This window comes from Periplaneta americana, chromosome 15, assembly GCF_040183065.1.
Source record: "Periplaneta americana isolate PAMFEO1 chromosome 15, P.americana_PAMFEO1_priV1, whole genome shotgun sequence".
Taxonomy (NCBI): domain Eukaryota; kingdom Metazoa; phylum Arthropoda; class Insecta; order Blattodea; family Blattidae; genus Periplaneta; species Periplaneta americana.
In genome coordinates this window covers 10670384-10691838 of record NC_091131.1, presented here as the reverse complement: position 1 = coordinate 10691838, position 21455 = coordinate 10670384, and the positions used below count along the sequence as shown (strand labels likewise).

At 34.7% G+C, this 21455-nt stretch overlaps 1 protein-coding gene across 1 annotated transcript in view; it reads right to left on the bottom strand.

The window, feature by feature from the left end:
• Positions 1-21455, bottom strand: part of Sos (Son of sevenless) — a 106214-nt gene that overhangs the window by 15079 nt on the left and 69680 nt on the right. The window contains exons 12-19 of the mRNA XM_069846660.1: positions 21287-21443; positions 19745-19852; positions 18152-18469; positions 14056-14163; positions 7595-7750; positions 6447-6629; positions 3471-3588; positions 3188-3357 (exon numbers count right to left, since the gene is read on the bottom strand). Coding sequence (XP_069702761.1) covers positions 3188-3357; positions 3471-3588; positions 6447-6629; positions 7595-7750; positions 14056-14163; positions 18152-18469; positions 19745-19852; positions 21287-21443 — 1318 coding nt within the window. The remainder of the gene's footprint in view (positions 1-3187; positions 3358-3470; positions 3589-6446; positions 6630-7594; positions 7751-14055; positions 14164-18151; positions 18470-19744; positions 19853-21286; positions 21444-21455) is intronic.

Genomic DNA, 21455 nt, shown 5'->3' with positions numbered 1-21455 from the left:
TCTGTGGGGTGCAATAACGAATACTGTGTTGAGTGCAAATCCTATTGTTGACGAGAGCATTTAAGGTGAATTGTAGAAAGGAATTATTGTTGAAATAATAAAATTACATTGTTGTTTTGTGTAATAAAGTTACAATATACTGCAGGGCTGTGTCTTCTGCAACTGTTACTGATGATTTTAATTTACTTCTTTTGTGGTTTATGGATGGACAGTATAGAAGAATGTGTTCCAGATCTTCATCATGAATATTACACCACAGACAAGTAGGATTATCAGAAATGTGAAATCGGTGTAGGTACAATTGAGTGACAATGTGACCTGTTCTGGCTCTTGTTAAAAATGTTTGAACATGTCTGGGCAGGTTTTTGTACATTTCCAGGTCATTTGGTTTCTTTTGTACAGACTGTAAATTTTTCCTTTGTCAGAAGAGAGCCAATTGTTGATCAATAGGTTTGTAAAATGAGACTTTACTGAAGCAAAAGCACTGGATAGAGACTAGCTACCAATGCACACAAATCTGGTGGTAGCATTCCATAGTGTGCAACATAAGTTTCCAAATTATATACTAGACTAACCATGTTGCCACATGTTCTGAAGATATAACATGGTTGCTATGGCTTATGAAACGACCCTCATATTTAAAAAAAATATACCTCAACTATCTTACCAAAAGGAATGCAGTGGCAATGGTAGTAAAATCAATACATCATGCTTTGTGTTTCCTGCAATGAATAGCTACAAATGTACAGAATTATATAATATGAAGGTTAGGATTAATACAAGGTCAAGAAAATGTGTAGCTACATGCAAAACTCTGGTTCATCTAATGTATTATATCCGTAACAAGTGGAAGTTATCTAAATAATTTCATGTGAATACTTGTAATGGAAAAGTACGTAGTATGTACAGCACAACAGTGGTTCCTAGCAGGTTCTCAGGAGTTACCGAGTTTCCTTCCCAAAAAATAACCTTAACCAGATGTTTCATGAGAAACATGTACGTCTCTTATGTACATATGTATTTCTAGTACTACTTATGTCTACATATGATATGTATTTCCAATGAAGGGTAATACTAAAAGTGTACATTTGTATAAAAAAATAGCCAATTCTTATTTATAAATCAATGAATTTTTTAGGAATTTATTGTTCGTATTTCTTAAATGTAATTTATAAGTCACTATGTGCACATATATGCATTGTGTTACATATGCCAATTATACTGAAGACAAGAGTCTGATAAATTTTATTACAATATTTCGTCTTATGAAATAAATTAGTAATAAATTTTCACAAACAATTTACATGATAACTACAACAAAGTAATACATAATCCATGAGGAGTGATTCACGAAGTTACATGAACACTTCACAGTTTTTCCTAAGGTAATTTCAAATAAAAGGAAGTCCATATAAATATTAGATTTCGAACATCTGGGCCTCCTTTTAACAAGATTCCCCAAAAATGTTATACATTTCTAAATTAATTATCTGTATTTGCTCAACTTCATACTAGTCTCCATGTTGTGCAAATTCAAAGAAAAAAAAAATCTTTCAACATTCTGCATTGTAAGCATGTACTTGATACATAACAACATAGCTAGAGTTTCGTGGAATTCGCGTGATGTGATAATGCAAATTGTTCTCATTTGGCAATTTTTACACCATTTCTTTATGTTCCTTCCCATAACCCCAAAAAACACAATTTTGAAATGCGAGATAACACGAAGAAAAATATGATTCAAGTTCTTAAATGAATTCCAGCAATACTTCTTGTTTTATTTGCAAAATCTCAAGAGTAAAGTACTTTAAGGGAGGAGATACAACACAGGCCTGCAAAAATTTGGTGAAATTAATTTTTTTATATCTCAGCTACTATAAAAGCTAAAAAAACAAAACTTTTCATGCTTTTTTATTTTGAATAAATTTTATTCAGCTTCCTCCAAGTGACCTTACATACATTACACTTTATAAAACACTATTCACAAAATTAAAATGGCTAATAATTATCTGTAAAAAGAATATAACATTTGCATAATTATTTTTACAACAATAAAGCATTTAGATAATAAAATCTACAATTAATTCAATATCTGCACGATTCTTTTACATAAATATTATAAAGACCTACATCAACAACATAATCTAGGACCTTTTACCTATTCCTTCAGGAAATATTTTTTTCTTAATACAATTTTTTAGAAAATTTAATATTGAAGGTAAAGATTAAAAAAATATATTTATTGAAGGAATAGGTAAAAGATCCTAGACTATGTTGTTGATGTAGGTTTTTAAAATATTCCAGTAAAAGAATCGTGCAGATATTTTATTATGTAAATGCTTTACAGTTGTAAAAAAATTATGCAAATTTTATATTATTTTTACAAGTAATTATTAGCTATTTTAATATTCTGAATAGTGTTTTATGAAATGTAATGTATGTATATTAAGCATGAAAAGTTTAGTTCACTTAGCTTTTATAGTAACTGAGATAAAAAAAAATAATAATTTCACTACATTTTTGCAGGCCGATGGTGTACCTCCGCACTTAAATAACTGTTTCACCATTTCAGTCCTTTTTTCTTTTTTTCTGATGGCACATTTCGTTGCGCCATTTTGTCAACAAACAGAATACAGCTGTGTATTAAAATCTACATAAATTGTAAGAGCTGAAAATGAATGTTGAAAATGCTCATATTTTACTTTCTTAATCATGTTTAATATCTTACGTCAGGATTATAAAAATTGTCAAATTTAACACCAAAATCTTTAAATTTCAAAATTCATTTTCTTTAAAAAAAAAAAAAGGAAAAAAAATATTTTCACGGGACTCAAAACAGAATTTGTTTCAGTATTTTACTTTTTTGTTTCACAGTTAAAATTACTGCAACTTTTCTTAAGATTAAAGTTGTTATACCACTATACTGAAAATCAGATCCAAATCTACATGAACTCTTTTATTCAAAATGACCTCCAAAATTAAACTGCAAATGTCAATAAACTTCGTGACTCCCCCTGTAGTCTTTTTCAGAATAGCTAAAGATTTCATACATAACAGCCTCAGTAGCATTACTTCGAAACCTGAATGTAACAAATACAAATACATAAAAATATTATATACAGGAATCAAATCAATCATTCGCCTAAGGGATTTCAATTCAAATGACTCTACTGGACTGGTTACTTACCCTTAATTTGGGTTCGACACTGAGACAATATGGCTGGTTCTGATACTGCTGAATCTCCCCTGTAATCTCTGCCACCTTTCTCCGTTTACTGAAGTTGATGAGTTCGGGGGAGTTGGGCAGATAGTCTGGGTTGCCCTCCTCAATGTGCAGGATATTGGTCAGGTACATGCCTAAGAAATGGGTGTATACATGGGAGTCAAAGTACCATCAAAGTATTTATCTACTGTCATGGTACATGCATGTGCATGATAATATGTCCTACAGTACAGATAAACGAACTTACCAAAGAACGGGACACAGGGTGGATTAATGGAACGTAGCTTCTCTTGGTATTTACGGAAGTGGTCATTGTTTAACTCTCTTGCATCTTCTAGAGCTTTTTCCAGTCTTTCTGGCAATTTCTAAATTAAGAATAAAATAAGTACATTAGTTATATTCCATTTAACAACAAAGATTCTTCATCCTTCAAACAAAATCAATTTCTGAACAATATTTTAAAATACTGTATTTACATGTGTAATTTCCCCCTCAAGATTTTTAAAACATATTTTCCAGAATTTTATTTTCTTTGCATAATTTCTTCCTCTTACTTTAAACAAAATTTAATATTTCTTTCCCCTTCAAGAGCATTTTTTGTGAAGATTGCCTATTGGTAAAGTAATCATGGGAAACCAAAGATCATTGTTATTCATTCCTTCTACAGTAGAACCCCAATTTTCCGTCACCCTATGGTGGATTATCCGACTGTCTTCCTTTTGCGCTCTTTTTATGCTGCAGAAAAAATATGAAGTACTGCACATTTTATTAGTACGAAAATTTTTTATATAAGAGTGTGTTTTACAAACTTTTACTCTTATACAGTATGGTATACTCTTCAAGGGGCCTAAATTCAATGCAAAATGCCTTCCACAGGGTCAAAGAAAAGGAGTTGTGCTACGAAAAATAGTGCAAGTAATTGAGAGGTTTGAGAAAAGAGAAACTGTGGTTCATCTCACATCAGAATACGAAATAGGAATTACAACTGTGCACGATTTAATTAAAAACAAACATATAGTGTAATAAGTACGGAGTGTAAATCTACAACATGAGACCTGTACTGTTCCTGTCTTTCCACAGACAGTCGTCATAAAATGTTTCCTTGGCTCTTAAAAACCCGTCATTGAAAATCAGACTTCTGATCCACTATCTGACATGTTAAAACACAAGACCACGGAGGAAATTAGAAAACTGTATTCTGCATTTAATTTATGAAAATATTACATGGTACGGATTATCTGATTTTTTCGATTAACCGTTCACTCCACCCCCTTCATTACCATGGATAATAGAGGTTCTACTGTATAATTAAAAACGTCTATGATTTCTCTGACAACAAGAAAGATGATCTGATTTGTTATCTATTGAAAGTAATGCAGTATAAAATACATGTATGTTAATTTTCTTTACGTTGATAAAATTAATGATTTAATTTGATATAAAGAACATTTTACACGGGAACTTTAACATCAGAATCTGAGATCAGTCAAATGTCGAAGGCATTAAAACTGACATACAGCGGTATACAGAAAAGCCACAAAATTATCCATAATTATTTGTGTTATGCAATTCAAATAAACTCATGAACTTGGAACATTTAGGAAGATACAGAATCCTAGAAAAAGAAGATTCTATATCTAAAAAATACTGGAGTGCAAGAGGATTAACGGCTTTGTTGGCATATGTCTAGGCACTTGAACAACAACATATACAGGATGAATCATAAGTAATGTCACTATTAATTTCAAGGAGTTATTCTTTGAGATATTTCAAACAAAAAAGTTTAATACAGTTTTGCTCGTTTTTCTTTAAGGATAAAAATTGTTTTATAATAAACATTCCATAGCGTGTTTTGGGAAACCATTGATTTAATTTTCAATATGCTTAGAGCAGTGTATTATGATAATAAATGATTGAAAGAATATTAGTTTTGACCTTTAAATGTGTAGAGATTTGATCCGAACAAATGTAGCATTTTAAAATTCCTTTTCAAAACGAAAAGTCACATTTGTTCAGATCAAATTTCTGCACATTTAAAGGACAAAACTAAAATTCTTTCAATCATTTATTATCATAATACACTGCTCTCTTAAACTAACTGAGCATATTGGGAACTAAATCAATGGCTTTCCCTGTATATATTTAATATTAAACATTGATTTGATTAGTATATTAAATTGTTTGATGTTATTTATGATTATTATTCTTCATATTTTGTAGTTCTTGCATGATTTTCCTCTCTTCCATTTTTCATCTCTGAATTATGGGAAAATATAAATATACAATATGTTGTTGTTTTCTAATGCCAGGCGTTTGACAATAAAGTCATTTGACCTCTTGCACTCCAATATTTTTCAAAGATATTATCATGGCCAGCCACTGAAGCACAGATTTTGAGGTGTTCCGAATCCATTTCTTGGTTTGAGTTGCACAATGGGCAGTTAGGGGACTGATATATTCCAATTCTATGCAGGTGTTTGGCCAAACAATCATGGCCTGTTGCCAATCTAAATGCAGCTACAGACGATTTTCGTGGTAAATCGGAAATTAATTGTGGATTATGATGCATAGAGTTCCATTTTTTCCCTTGAGATTGTGTTATCAAATTTTGTTTATTGAAGTCTAAGTATGTAGATTTAATAAATCTCTTCACAGAGTAATACGTAGATTTAGTAACAGGTCTGTAAGTAGCAGAAATATAGAATATAGTTGCCTTTGAAAGCCTACTATGTCCTACTTTTTCTACTATTTCAGTAGATATGTTAGCTTGCAGGGACATTTGTCTGCAAAATAAAAAATTTGGAGAGTTGAAAAACAATTTATCATGAATTATGTTTGAGTCATGGTTTTTTATTGCTGTAAATGTCAGACATGGGACTTCTAGTTTTATTTCCATCTGAAGTGACACTAAATATTTTCATCATACCTTAAAATTCTGTTGTCCTTGAATTGATCTGACACTGTGGGTTAATAGTTAGGCAAACACAGTAACCAATGAGGACGACATTCTTAAGTTCTTGTCACACACTATAAAATTCACTCTCATCAACTCACAGGATAATTTATGGTTACAGAATTTTATCATGTATTTCTTATGATTTCATGCACAGCAATTTTTTTTTTGGCCAGCTTATATTAAAATACTATTTAAAACTTTATGAAATATTATTTCAAGGGCCAATGTACATTTCTTCTTGAAAACACAATGAGTCAAATAAAATACCTGGGAAGTGTATTTCAGTCGGAAGACGGAGGCTGACCCCATGGCAGAAACAACAGCTAGGACGCCATTGAAATTGTTTAGATCTTGAAGCACCATCATGATTTCTACAATCCTAGACATAATTGCAACTCTTTCTTCGAAATTCTCTGCTTCCACAATATTTTTCTCCAACCATCGAGTGAACTGGAATTAAAAAAAATATATATATACAGTAAAATCCCTCGTATCTGGCACCCAAATAACCAGCAATACCAAAACAAAGGGAACTTTTGGCTAGGCCAAAAAAAAAGTCATTCATGCGAAAGAGGAAAGTCAGACGAAGATGTGAGTAGTTTTCATGGATCGCACATGCCGCATATCATGCTTACTCTTTACATTGTTCACGCATGAAAACATAGACAAAAAAAAACATGTTATGTCCCTGAAGTATATCGGGTAACATCAGTAAACTGTCACTTGGACCTTGAGAACAATGCGCAGAGACAATATCTTTAAATTTACAACTTGAACTCGCCCATTTCGAAGGGCTGTCGGACGAGTCTAAATAGGAAAGTGTGAAATTCTCTGTTCCTATAACACGCAAAAATTTCATTTAAGTGATAGATAGTATCATGGCTATTACCACTAAGCACTGCTGTTGCACAATGGATTCCGCAAAACGCAAGTGAAATATTCTTACGCTCAAATCATTAAGTGTTACTTCGTCTTCATATTTGCGACATTGGCTACACTGCTCTTCACGTCACATGACTGCCATTTAAAACTGTCATAAGGTTACGAAAACGTTTAGTACTTTTTACACTATTCTGTATTACTGTATTACAATAATTATGAACTGATTAAAGTAGGCCTACATTACTGTATTCAGTACTAAAAATAAACATTGTACGTATTTCAAAACTATTTTTAAATATCTATATGAAAATTACTAAATTTCAACATGGGAAAAAAATGTTTGTGCAGTACAGTGTGTCTTTACATAACCTTTAAACATATTTTCCAATTATCCAGCAAAATCAGTTATCCGGCACTGACTTTGTCCCACAGTTGCCAGATACAAGGAATTCTACTGTATATATTTTTTAAAATATAAATTCATTTAGCAATTCATTTACACTTAATTTATTTCAATCTTCAGTCAAACTTACATTAGTAGTATGCTTTATCATTCGAAGCAAGTTAGGGGAAGTTTGTTCTTTGTTCTTCTTGGTCCATACACTTCCCACTAACTCCGATGGTTTCACAGCCCGATACAATTCAAATTCCAGTAGCGTTAGCTGTCTGGCAATTTCTATGGGATGCAACTGAAAACATAAAATATTTAAATCTAATTTATGTCCAGGAGAAAAGGAAAAAAAAGAGACTAATAAGAGAAGAAAGAGAGTGGAAAAATATAAATATAAACCTAACATTACAATAGATGTTTAAGTTTTCATGTATCTGTGTGATTATTTCTGCATATTTATGTAGTAGTAGCAGTACTTTGTTTAACGATTCTTTTAACTATAGAGGTTATTCAGTATCAATTTTGACATGAGCAATAACTTTACTATGATGTAAATAAAGACGGTCATATGGACATGGTCCAATTCCAAATGGTTAAGGAGGTATATCCGCAAACACACCATTATGAATTACACATCACCATATGATTTCCTGTCTCATGACCTGGATCGAACTTCAGTTGACCTGGTTTATCACACAAAAGTGGAAAAACATGCATTACTCTAATACATTTTGGATACCACAGCAAGCATAAGGGAAGTGATGTCAAGTAATCTCATTCTATTCACATGTCAGTACAAAGGTGAACAAGTTGACTCCGAGTTCAAATAACTAGATATGTATGTGTAAACATAAACTGTAAATTCTCTGGAGCTAAACGTGATTTAGAGTAATGGAAGCATAGCCAAGCAACTGTAGTTCTGTGACCATCCGAAATCGAACAAGTTCATTTGAACTTTACTTCCAATAGCTTCAAAAATCATTTCCTTAAGTATTATACAGGGTGTATCACGAGGTTTTCCCCCGGTTTATGGAGGTGATTCCTAGTGTTATATGGAACAAAAAATGTAAATACAGTAATGTGGTGACATTCATAATTAAGGAGTTAAAACAGATTTTCGAAACACGCCATAGTGTATGTAGCGCTAGACATGTTTGCACAGAACTAATGATGTGTGAAGAGAAGATTTAACGTTTCACATTCCAAGGTATGGAGAATTCTTCATGAGAACGGACTGTATCCTTTTCATATGCAAAAAGTGCAGCATTTAGAACCATATGATCATGCCAACCGTTTGCCTGCCAGATCCCCAGATTTAACACCCTAGATAACTGCATCTGGGGGTGGATGAAAGACATCGTGTACCAGATTAGGGTGCAAACACGAGAAGAGTTGATCCAACGCATTCTCGATGCAGCAGCAACAATAAGGAACAAACATGTGAAGTTACGAAATGATACACGCGCGGTTCACAGATGCAGATGACACAAGTATAGTAATTACAGCCAATAACTCCAACACATTCCAATCTTCAACAGAGGAAATTCTCTTAAAAATATGTAACTGGTTCTCAGTCAATAAATTAGTATTAAATTGTAACAAAACTAACATAATTCAATTTAAATCCTCCCCAAATTCAACATCGCAAATTTCTAGCACAATAATTAATAATAGATCCCTATTAGAAACAACAACAACCAAATTTCTTGGCTTAAAAACCGATAATGTGTTAAACTGGAAAAATCATATTAAAGAAATTACCCCCAAACTAAATTCAGCTTGTTTTGCTATTACATCTATGCAAAAGATAGTAAATATCAATACCTTAAAAACAATATACTTTGCATACTTCCACTTGGTAATGAATTTTGGAATAATATTCTGGGGAAATTCCACAGATAGTAACAGTATATTCCTATTACAAAAAAGAGTAATTAGAATAATAGTAGGTGCCAAATCTAGGGAACCTTGTAGGACTATTTTAAAAAAACTACAAATAATGCCCATGGCTTGTCAGTATATCTTTTCATTAATAATCTTCCTCTTATGTAATCGTGAAAACTTTGTAACTAATTCAATAGTTCATAGCATAAATACACGTCAAAAAAATGACTTTCATACTCCATCGGCAAGTCTATCGTGCTATCAAAAAGGAGTGCATTATATGGCAGTAAAATTTTTAATAGCCTCCCTATCGATATAAAAAATGAAACTCAAAACATAAAATTATTTAGGGCCAAATTAAAGAAGTACCTAATTTCTCCCATGTATGGTGGGTCCCTATCACCACGGCATGGCGCGTCCTCAGGTTGCGGATAGAGGAGACGGCCTCCAGATATGGAGGGTAGCTGCGAATATATTGAATAAGCAGTCGTGGACAGCCGATAAGGGGTGGTCCTCCAGCTTGGGGGTTGGGCGAAGGGCTAACAACCCATCACCGTAAAAAACAGCTTGTTACGAATTCCTACAGTAAGCCTCGGAATAGGACTGATTCTCTGGCACGACCACAGCAAAGGAATAAGGTTTTGAGATTTGGCACTTGGAACGTAACTAGTCTTTATAGAACAGGAGGGGTAACATTAGTAGCAAAAGAACTAGCTAGATATAGAATAGACTTCGTAGGAGTACAAGAGGTTAGGTTAGATGGGAATGGCATATCACAAATAGGAGATTACTTGTTGTATTATGGGGAAGGAAACAATAATCACCAATTAGGAACAGGATTCTTTGTACATAAAAGAATAAAATCAGCAGTAAAAAAGGTCGAATTTATCAGTGACAGGTTATCATATTTAGTACTTAAGGGTAGATGGTGCGACATCATAGTTATAAATGCTCACGCCCCTACAGAAGAGAAAGACGACTATATAAAGGATAGCTTCTATGAGGAATTGGAACATACTTTTGATCAGTTCCCTAGATATCATATGAAAATTTTATTGGGGGATTTCAACGCTAAAGTAGGACGGGAGGATATTTTTAGACCAACTATTGGAAAAGAGAGCCTACACGCAATTAGTAGTGACAATGGAGTTAGATTAGTCAACTTTGCCACATCGAAAAATTTAATTGTCAAAAGTACAACATTCCCCCATAAGGATATACATAAATATACTTGGACTTCTCCAGATGGATTGACACACAACCAAATAGATCACATCTTGATAGATAAACGGAGACATACTAGTATAGTAGATATTCGAACTTTCAGGGGTGCAGACTGTAATTCTGACCATTATTTGGTGATTGGAGAATTAAGAGAAAGATTATCAGTAGCCAAGCGAGTAGAGCAACAAGTTAATATTAGTAAATTCAATATTTTGAAATTAAAGGACGAGGAAGCTAAGCAAAATTATCAGGTCGAAATTTCGAATAGGTTTGCCACTTTAGAAAGTTCCGACGAAGTTGAGAAGGAATTAGATGTTAATAGCGTGTGGGAAAATATCAGAGATAGTATCAAAATTGCAGCTGAGCAGAGCATAGGTTATTATGAAACTAAGAAAAAGAAACCGTGGTTTGATGAAGATTGTTGCATGGTAGTAGAAAGAAGGAAACAGGCAAAATTGAAATTCTTACAGGATCCAGTTGAGGAGAAGAGAGATAATTATTTCAATGAAAGACGGGAAGCAAGTCGTACACTTAGGAATAAAAAGAGAGGTTACTTGAAGGAAAAACTGAATGAGGTAGAAACAAATAGTAAGAATAAAAACATTCGAGATTTATATAAGGGTATAAAGGAATTTAAGAACGGATATCAGCCAAGGGTAAACGTGATCAAGGATGAGAATGGTGACTTGCTTGCAGACTCTCCATCAATCCTAAACAGATGGAAAAACTATTTTGCGCAACTACTAAATGTACATAGGCCAAATAGAAATGATCGGGACGAAATTGAAATACAAACTGCTGAGCCATTTATACCCGAACCCACGCTTTCAGAAGTCGAAATTGCGATAGAAAATCTGAAAAAGTACAAGTCTCCAGGTATCGATCAAATTCCAGCAGAATTAATACAAGAGGGTGGAAGTGCATTATATAGCGAAATTTATAAACTTGTACTTGCTATTTGGGAAAAGGAAATTGTACCAGAACAATGGAAGGAGTCCATAATTGTACCTATTTTTAAAAAGGGGGACAAAACCAACTGTGGTAACTTTCGAGGAATATCACTTTTGTTGACGTCGTACAAAATTTTGTCCAATATTCTTTTGAGGAGATTAACTCCGTACGTAGATGAAATTATTGGGGATCATCAGTGCGGTTTTCGGCGTAATAGATCGACTATTGATCAGATTTTTTGTATTCGGCAGATAATGGAGAAACAATGGGAGTATAAGGGTACAGTACATCAGTTATTCATAGATTTCAAAAAGGCTTATGACTCGGTTAAGAGGGAATTATTATATGATATTCTTATTGAATTTGGTATTCCCAAGAAACTAGTTCGATTAATTAAAATGTGTCTCAGTGAAACATACAGCAGAGTCCGTATAGGTCAGTTTCTATCTGATGCTTTTCCAATTCACTGCGGGCTAAAGCAGGGAGATGCATTATCACCTTTACTTTTTAACTTCGCTTTAGAATATGCCATTAGGAAAGTTCAGGATAACAGGCAGGGTTTGGAATTGAACGGGCTACATCAGCTTCTTGTCTATGCAGATGACGTGAATATGTTAGGAGAAAATACACAAACGGTTAGGGAAAACACGGAAATTTTACTTGAAGCAAGTAAAGCGATCGGTTTGGAAGTAAATCCCGAAAAGACAAAGTATATGATTATGTCTCGTGACGGGAGTATTGTACGAAATGGAAATATAAATATTGGAGATTTATCCTTCGAAGAGGTGGAAAAATTCAAATATCTTGGAGCAACAGTAACAAATATAAATGGCACTCGGGAGGAAATTAAACGCAGAATAAATATGGGAAATGCGTGTTATTATTCGGTTGAGAAGCTCTTATCATCCAGTCTGCTGTCCAAAAATCTGAAAGTTAGAATTTATAAAACAGTTATATTACCGGTTCTTCTATATGGCTGTGAAACTTGGACTCTCACTTTGAGAGAGGAACATAGGTTAAGGGTGTTTGAGAATAAGGTGCTTAGGAAAATATTTGGGGCTAAGCGGGATGAAGTTACAGGAGAATGGAGAAAGTTACACAACACAGAACTGCACGCATTGTATTCTTCACCTGACATAATTAGGAACTTGAAATCCAGACGTTTGAGATGGGCAGGGCATGTAGCACGTATGAGCGAATCCAGAAATGCATATAGAGTGTTAGTTGGGAGACCGGAGGGAAAAAGACCTTTAGGGAGGCCGAGACGTAGATGGGAGGATAATATTAAAATGGATTTGAGGGAGGTGGGGTATGATGATAGAGACTGGCTTAATCTTGCACAGGATAGGGACCGATGGCGGGCTTATGTGAGGGCGGCAATGAACCTTCGGGTTCCTTAAAAGCCATTTGTAAGTTGTACCTAATTTCTCACGCCTTCTATTCTGTAGGTGAATTCATGACATTCAATAACGCTTCATGAAATTAATACTAAAAGTTTGTGTTGTACTATATGGCAGTAAAATTTTTAATAGCCTCCCTATCGATATAAAAAATGAAACTCAAAACATAACATTATTTAGGGCCAAATTAAAGAAGTACCTAATTTCTCACGCCTTCTATTCTGTAGGTGAATTCATGACATTCAATAACGCTTCATGAAATTAATACTAAAAGTTTGTGTTGTACTAGTAGACTATATTGTAAATCTCGTCTGTATATATTTCATCTAGACTATGACTATAAATTAAGATTTTATAATAGTATTAAGTTTTTTGACTTGTTCCATATTCTAGCTGTAAGCATATATGAATACCATGGAATGTTAATAAATACAATACAATACAATACAATACACACCCTTGCGAATCTTTGCCTTCAGATGCAGGGAGAAAATTTTGAACATTTGCTTTAAATCCACTCTACTTGCAAGAGACCGGTACAAAATGAAGCACTTGTTTGTATTCTATGATTTTCATTTTTGTCAGTGATATCCTCAAACAAGGAAGTTTTTGTTGCTTTTTTCAAATTGCCGTAACTCCTTAATTATGAATGTCACCCCATTACTGTATTTACATTTTTTGTTCCAAATAACACCAGGAATCACCTCAATAAATCGGGGGAAAACCTCGTGATACACCCTGTATTTCTCAAACTGACGTAATTAGGAACATTAAATCCAGATGTTTGAGTTGGGCAGAGCATATAGCACATATAGGCGAATCCAGAAATACATATAGAGTGTTAGTTGGGAGGCCGGAAGGAAAAAGACCTTTGGGGAGGCAGAGACGCAGATGGGAGGATAATATTAAAATGGATTTGAGGGAGGTAGGATACGATAATAGAGACTGGATTGATCTTGCACAGGATAGGGACCGATGGCAGGCTTATGTGAGGGCGGCAATGAACCTGCGGGTCCTTAAAAGCCAGTAAGTAAGTTATATTTCTCAAAAGGCCAACTCCATGGGATCCCTACAGTAAATACTCAAGAACACGTAGCACAGGAATCTCTAGCTGATTTTATTAAAGCAGGCAAGAGAATCTTACTGTAAGAATAGTGAACTCCTCTTCATTGTAGGTAAGATGCCATTCTATTGGTGGTGGAGAACGACCAAAATTAAATGTTATTTCCCGCTGAAGTTCATTGGGATCAGACTGGAAAAGAAAGAAACAATATGGTACGTAGATATTTGTGCAGACTGTAACATTTGTGAAGAAACTTTCCACTTAATATATAGAACTAATTTGCAGAAAAATAAAAAAATGGTATCACAAAGATGACACATTATGTTACTGTTTTGTTTGTAGTGTATTTTCTTAAAGTATAATTTACAAGACATTATAGGGAGAAGATGCATTGTACAAAATTATAATGTATATTTTGTAATCCCAAAAAGCAAAACATCTAAATTCACTTCAAACCATATGATTTAAGTCGACACAGTAAGGCATCGATTATCGTCATCTTCGACTGTAAGTTTTATTAACTGTTGTTTAATTCAATTACCATAGTTAATATCACAAGAAGTTTTCATTTTATCAACAATTTCATAAGTCCTTCTGTAAAAATAAACTTATTAGGTGTACCTGACACTAAAGAAATTAATATTATTTCTCAGTTTGACATTTAGCTTATGGTGTTTCTCATTAACTTGTGGTAACAATACTGTGAATCGAAATTATTTGTAGAGAGAAAGTAACTCTCTGTCTAGAGAGTTATTATAGATTCCATTCCAAATCATTTCTTAGACCAAAGCTTTTTTGTAACCTAATTTTTTCTGGTTTATTTCTGTAACAGCTAGAATTAAGTTAGTTTTGCAAATTAATTGGTGCTGATATGTTTAGGCTTTAAAATTTTCTCTAACGAAGTTCTGAATTAAATATTAATTTTAAAATAAAGCCACTCTTTTGTTTTATTTCCGGAATGATGGAACTATGTTAATTTGCAAATCAATTCGTACAAATACTTTAAAGTCACAAGTTTTTTTTGTCTGAAGTTTTCATTTTGAAATACAATAATTATATTAATAACTAATTTATCGGAATATATGAGTGTTGAAACATTCTGCTTCCTCCATTTCATTTATAATTTCATTTTATGTAAAAAAAAAAAAAAAACGGGTGGCTGGACAGCTCAGCTGGTAGAGCAACTGGCAAATGACTGGAAGTCTCAGGTTCAATCCCGAGTTCTACCTGCATACTCTCCAAGTATCGCAATTACATGTAAAGAGGATTATTTATTTATTTTTGAAAAAGATAAAAGATAAAGGGTTTATTCTGAGTAGATCGTCATTTATGCTATCCACTAAAATACAGTCATTAATTTTAAGTAAAAATTGAACTTTATAGGCTTCATTTCTGGATGAACTGACTCGTAACTACACTGAATATAAACAAAATCCATCCAATATTTTACGAGAAATCGCTCTTTATATAGACAGACAGGATACCAAGTGGCTTTTCCACTATTGGATACACTATATGAGCTATTCCATCTCAAATTGACCTTACAATTTCTAAATACAATAAAACTTTTTTTGTACGTAGAGAACTGTGATACAATGCTTTGTGCAAAGTTTGAGGCACCAGAACTTCATAGTGTTTAAATTAGATAGAAGATAATTTGTATAAACAAAAGCCGCCCTAAATAAGGGTTCGATAGATCGGCCTACTAATCATTTCATAAAGAATAATAAGTAAACAAAACAATTTTGTGACACTTGGAAAGAAAAAGAAAAAACATTAAGATAAGAAAACGTAGGAAATCATTTACAATAACAATTTTGTTGGGTACAAATGATTACTAATTATAGCTAAGGATGATTTTAACACGTGAGATCCTATGGCATCAATCGTTGCATCAGAAATTTTATATTGTTTAAGTTGATTTAAAGTTTCACGTGGGATCGTGCCACGGGCACCGAACATGAGCCCAAAAACTGTCCAATGTGTAATGTGGTATTGTGCTCCAAGATGCTGACAACAAGGCTCATATATGACTTGTTTTTCACGACACACCTCTTGTGGCTGTTGCTCATGCATCTCAAAACGGATTGTGGGATCAAGAATGACACCCTTATCCTTCTGCCGATCAATTATGATGATATCAGCCCGTCTAGTAGAGCCATCAGAAGAGATGCAACCAACCTCCTCATAAACCTCATAGGAAGCATTCTGATGGATTGAAGCTGCGATGAGAGAACGAACCGTATTATGTCTGTTGATTCGGAGCAATTCTCCATGATGGCAGAAACCCAAGACGTGAGGAAGCGTTTCTTGCTCGTCGCATCTTCTGCAACGGGTTGAGTCAAGAGTTCTACCAGGGAGAGTACGTACAGGTATTGTATTACAGTTCATCTTAATGGCTTGCGTCCACTGACTGCTCGAAAGTCCCTTTTTGGTTGAGATCCACGAATTACCTTTCTTCCAGTGAGAATAGAAAACAACTCCCAAACCTTTATTTAAATTTATCGTATTTTCATAAAATTAGCAACTTTAAACTGTTGTAGCTCCGAAACCCTTTCACCCAATGATCAAAATCATGGTTTATTTTGATGCTGAAAAATTAAAGTTTATATTGACATGTAAACAGATTTTCTTACTTTTTATGGAAATGGAGAAATTTAGATTTTTCCTCATTAAGACGCCTTTGGCTAGGAAAAAATATTTAAAAAATATATAGTTAGATTCCGCATTGAAAGTACAAACAAACACATATTTTTTACTGATGGTATGTTGATAAGAAAGTATTGAAAATATCAAATAAAGAAAATAAATAGTATGCGCGTGAACTAACCAGCTGACTGTGAGACAAGCAAAGCCAGGAGACAAACACGTGATGTGTCGTCTAGCAGTCATGGCTGTGCTAGCTTTATCATAGGTTTTCATAAACACAGGAGTAAAACGACGCCCAACTCTCACTTATCTTCAGCTCTCGGCCAGTGTGTGCGGTACTATGCAGTTCAAGTTTAGGTGTGTGAAAATAATCTATTTAATACCCTCGAAACTTATTGCCGTACCACTAAGCAAACAATGCCGAATCCCTCTTAATAATGCAAGGTTTTTTCTCAATATTTTTTTACATTTTTACAAATGGCCAAAAAGCCTAAAAGCAAGTAAAATCAGGTTATCTGTGTACAATAAAAATAAGGATTACTTCTTAACATAAACTACCAAATGTCAGCTTCAAAATAAGCTCTCGTTCAATGTTCTGCAGTAAATGGTTCCAGAGTTCTGAGCGCTGAAAGAGGCTTGTTTTTATAAAATACGCTAAATTTGTCGCTCAATAATACGAAAACCGTTTGACTTTAGTAAATGGTTCCAGAGTTCTGAGTGCTGAAAGAGGCTTGTTTTTATAAAATACGCTAAATTTGTCGCTCAATAATACGAAAACCGTTTGACTTTCGATAGTATATTTTTGAAAATGCACTGTCCTCAGTACCTTGTACTGGGTGTTCAGTTCAAAATGTGTCATGACTCGCTGTATGCCGTCATGTGGCTAGCCGATGAGCCTAGAGAATTCAATCTTCCTACACTTCCGCAGAGGTGTATAACCTATGAGGCAGAGAAGTTGACTAGCAAGTACGGCGTTCATTCTGAAGAGTACGTACCGATACGTAGTGTAACGCCGATAGTGGCAGGAATGTGAACTGTTTGGAAATACGTACTGTCGGGATATGGGGAGAGAGTTAAGACGATTACTTACGTATTTGTTGACATTAACTTCGACGGTCAACATGGACACGGAGCATTTGATTTGTGTTGTGGAATGTTGCCGTATGCAACCGATGATAACAAATACCCTGCGTACGACTTGCCGGCGCAAAACACAGTTCGAAAGAGGTTATGGTAGCACGCAGACAGTACAGACCGCCATCTGTTGCTACGACGTTATACCGTACACGTTCTCAAGTTCAGATTGAAGAACGCCTTAAATAATAGGCAACTTCTCTAACATATAAGCTGAAACTCGCTTCAAATTGGTGACCCAACAACAGTAACGTCATGACACACTTTGAAATGAATACCCAGTATAAGTAGGGAAAAAATTAGAGTGTAAAGAAATGCGAGGTTTTTTACTGATCGATTTCATATGGAATAGCCCATATACATTACATAATGAGGAAGTAAAAACTGTACTTACTTTTCTTTGCACTATTTTTAGAACAGAGTCCACCCACTTCCTCATGGACTTGCCGTTGACAGTGTCCAGGAAGGCATGCAGCTTCTCCAGCAGTGTAGGGTCCCGCTCGAAGTCGTAGAAGTGGTGGTCCACCCAGTGCCTCAGCACATTCAGCACTCTGAACTGCACAGGCTGGCAGTACTCCTTCCTGTACCTCTTCCAGTCTTCCCTCTGCGAGTTCTTGATTGTCTTTTCTGATTCCAGAGAGTCCTTGTTGTCATCGTAGACCAACGATGGGTCCGGAATGTTGAATCTCTCCACCAAGAGGTCCAAGAGTTCCTGCAACAGTTGGCAACAATCACGGCTGAGCGACAGCTGGGACTGGGACATCAAATATAAATACCAAACAAAAATATTCTTATACATCTTGATTACACAACTTTTAACACTGTGTCACTTCGGAATTTGGCACAGATACGTAGATGACATACTAATACTATACAAAGGAAACAAAAGACAGATCCAAAGCTACACTAACATTAGAAATTGAAAATAACGAATCCATAAATTTTCTAGACATCACAATAACAAAAGTAGATAACAAACACACATTCAAAGTATACAGAAAACCCACAACAACAACAACACACATACACAACACATCCAACCACCCAACACAACACAAACAAGCTGCATTCCGAACAATGGTACACAGACTACTCAACATACCAATGAACCAACAGGATTACAATGAAGAGCTAAACACAATCAAATACATAGCACAAGAAAACGGATACAACCCTAACATAATAGACAACATAATACGTAAGACAAAACATAATCACAAAAAACAGAAGAATACAACACAAACACAAGAACACAAAAAATATATCACACTAACATACTAAAACAAAAAAACACACAAAATTGCAACCTCATTCAAGAAATTAAATTACAACATCGCATACAGAACAAATCACACTCTACAAAAACATCTCAACACACAGACAACACAAACAAACAAATACAACCACACAGGCGTATACAAACTAAAATGTAACACCTGCAACAACTTCTACATAAGACAGACAAGCAGATCGTTTCAAACACGTTACAAAGAACACATCACAGCCATAACAAAATTACAAAACACCTCCATATATGCAGAATACATCACAAATGCTAACCACATCTACAGAGACATCAACACAGACATGGAAATACTACCAAAAAGCCAGAAACTAAACACACTAGAACAATATGAAATATACAGACACACGAAAACACACCAACGAAATTCTCAACACATAACTCAACTTCAAAACACACACACTCTTTGACTCTACACTATACCACAGGAACACACCCTCACAGGAAACAGAACAAGTGGTGCCAAGACCGACAACGACCAGTTCTGAAGATGACCCATAAATAGGTCGAAACATGTAAATGAGGCACGTTGAAATTTAACACACGAAAGTCTTACCATACATATTCCGAAAATATTCTTGTGAGAGATAGCTAGGACTGGGATATCAAAAATAAATACCAAACACAAAAATATTCTTGTGAGCGGATAATCTAATAGCTTTAACCAGTGAATACAAAACTTACCTGGGGTGAGCAGAAGCTACGATACGTGGTGAGGAATGTCCTAACAAACATTGGATCAGCATAGATGTGATACGTTAACCTCTCCACTAACTTGTACAATGTTGCACCCTGTCACAAAACAAAAGAAAAACATGAACATTTTATAATTACATATATGTACTGAGGAAAGGAGCATCTTCTCCAGACCTCTGGAAAAATAACTAAGGAATCAATCAACCTTCTTAATGTATCCAGCTGTTTGCTGACAACATAAAGTCCACTTTAGTCTATTCAGTTGTTTTTCACGAGAAATGAGGGGTTATTTGATCGGTGTTCATTATAGATGCCTGTTGCTAGTAGCCAGAGTTGGGGTGTAGTCAATATATACTGCAGGGATGTGTCTTCTGCAACCAGTACTGATGATTTTAATTTACTTCTTTTGTGGTTTATGGATGGACAGTATAGAACCCCCGTGGGTACTCACCTTGTCGTGGTGAGGGGGCTTAAACTTGTTGTTTAAGCTAACAAGTAACAAAGAGGTACCCACAGAAGCTGCATTAACACCAACGCAGTCCCACTATATTTTTCACTGCTTATAACTAAGGAAGAGTCTAGTGAAGTGCTTTGTATGGAGTGTGGCACTGCATGGGGAAGAAACACGGACATTATGACGAATTGAAGAGAAGCGACTAGAAGATTCTGAAATGTGGATATGGATAAGAATGGAACGTGTGAAGTGGACAGACAGAATAAGAAATGAAGCTGTGTTGGAAAGAGTGGGTGAAGAAAGAATGATGCTGAAACTGATCAGGAAGAGAAAAAGGAATTGATTGGGTCACTGGCTGAGAAGAAACTGCCTATTGAAGGATGCACTGGAAGAAATAATGAACGGGAGAAGAGTTCGGAACAGAAGAAGATGTCAGATGATAGACGACATTAAGATACATTGGTCTTATGCAGAGACTAAGACGAAGGCAGAAAATAGGAAAGATTGGAGAAAGCTGGGTTTGCAGTAAAAGACTTGGGCAGAACACTTATGTATGTATGTACTGAGGTGCTTTTACATCATATTAGTTTGTCTATTACAAAAGTTTAGAACATATCGTTAATAGTCCTGTGGTGTTTTTATTTGTATCAACCAATATATGCTGTATGTAGAGTAGTGACTACGTTTCAGATAATTAAATATGTGAAATTACCAAATACTGTATTATATGCTACATAGAGTCTGTTAAAATGTGTGTGCATACACACTGTTCATTAAATTGCTGATCATTAAACATATTAAATTACCAATAATTGTTCCCTACATTAAATGGAAAGTGATTCTTCCAATGTCGCAACTTGAAGTCCATTTGACTGGAGATACAAACTGTTTTTTTTTTTGGACAGACAATGTTCATTAAGTGTATCTTTCCATTTACACTCCAGACGACATTCACAATGTTTGCACATCAGAACTGAACCCGATACAATAACTGTACTCATGTTATAGTGTTTTTATTTTATGTCCTCCCAATTAAATCATTCATTAAAAGCTAAACAGAATATAAACAATCTTACCTTGATAAGTGGCACTCCTGCATTCTCCCGCTCCTCCAGTACTATATTGGACTTGGAGTCTGCCTCTGCAAATCTATATATGGAGGGTGAAGGTAATCGCAATGGGTGCTTCTTCTCTTCATCCAACAAGATACTGTCCAGTGTGCGTTCCAACATACTACAAGAGACA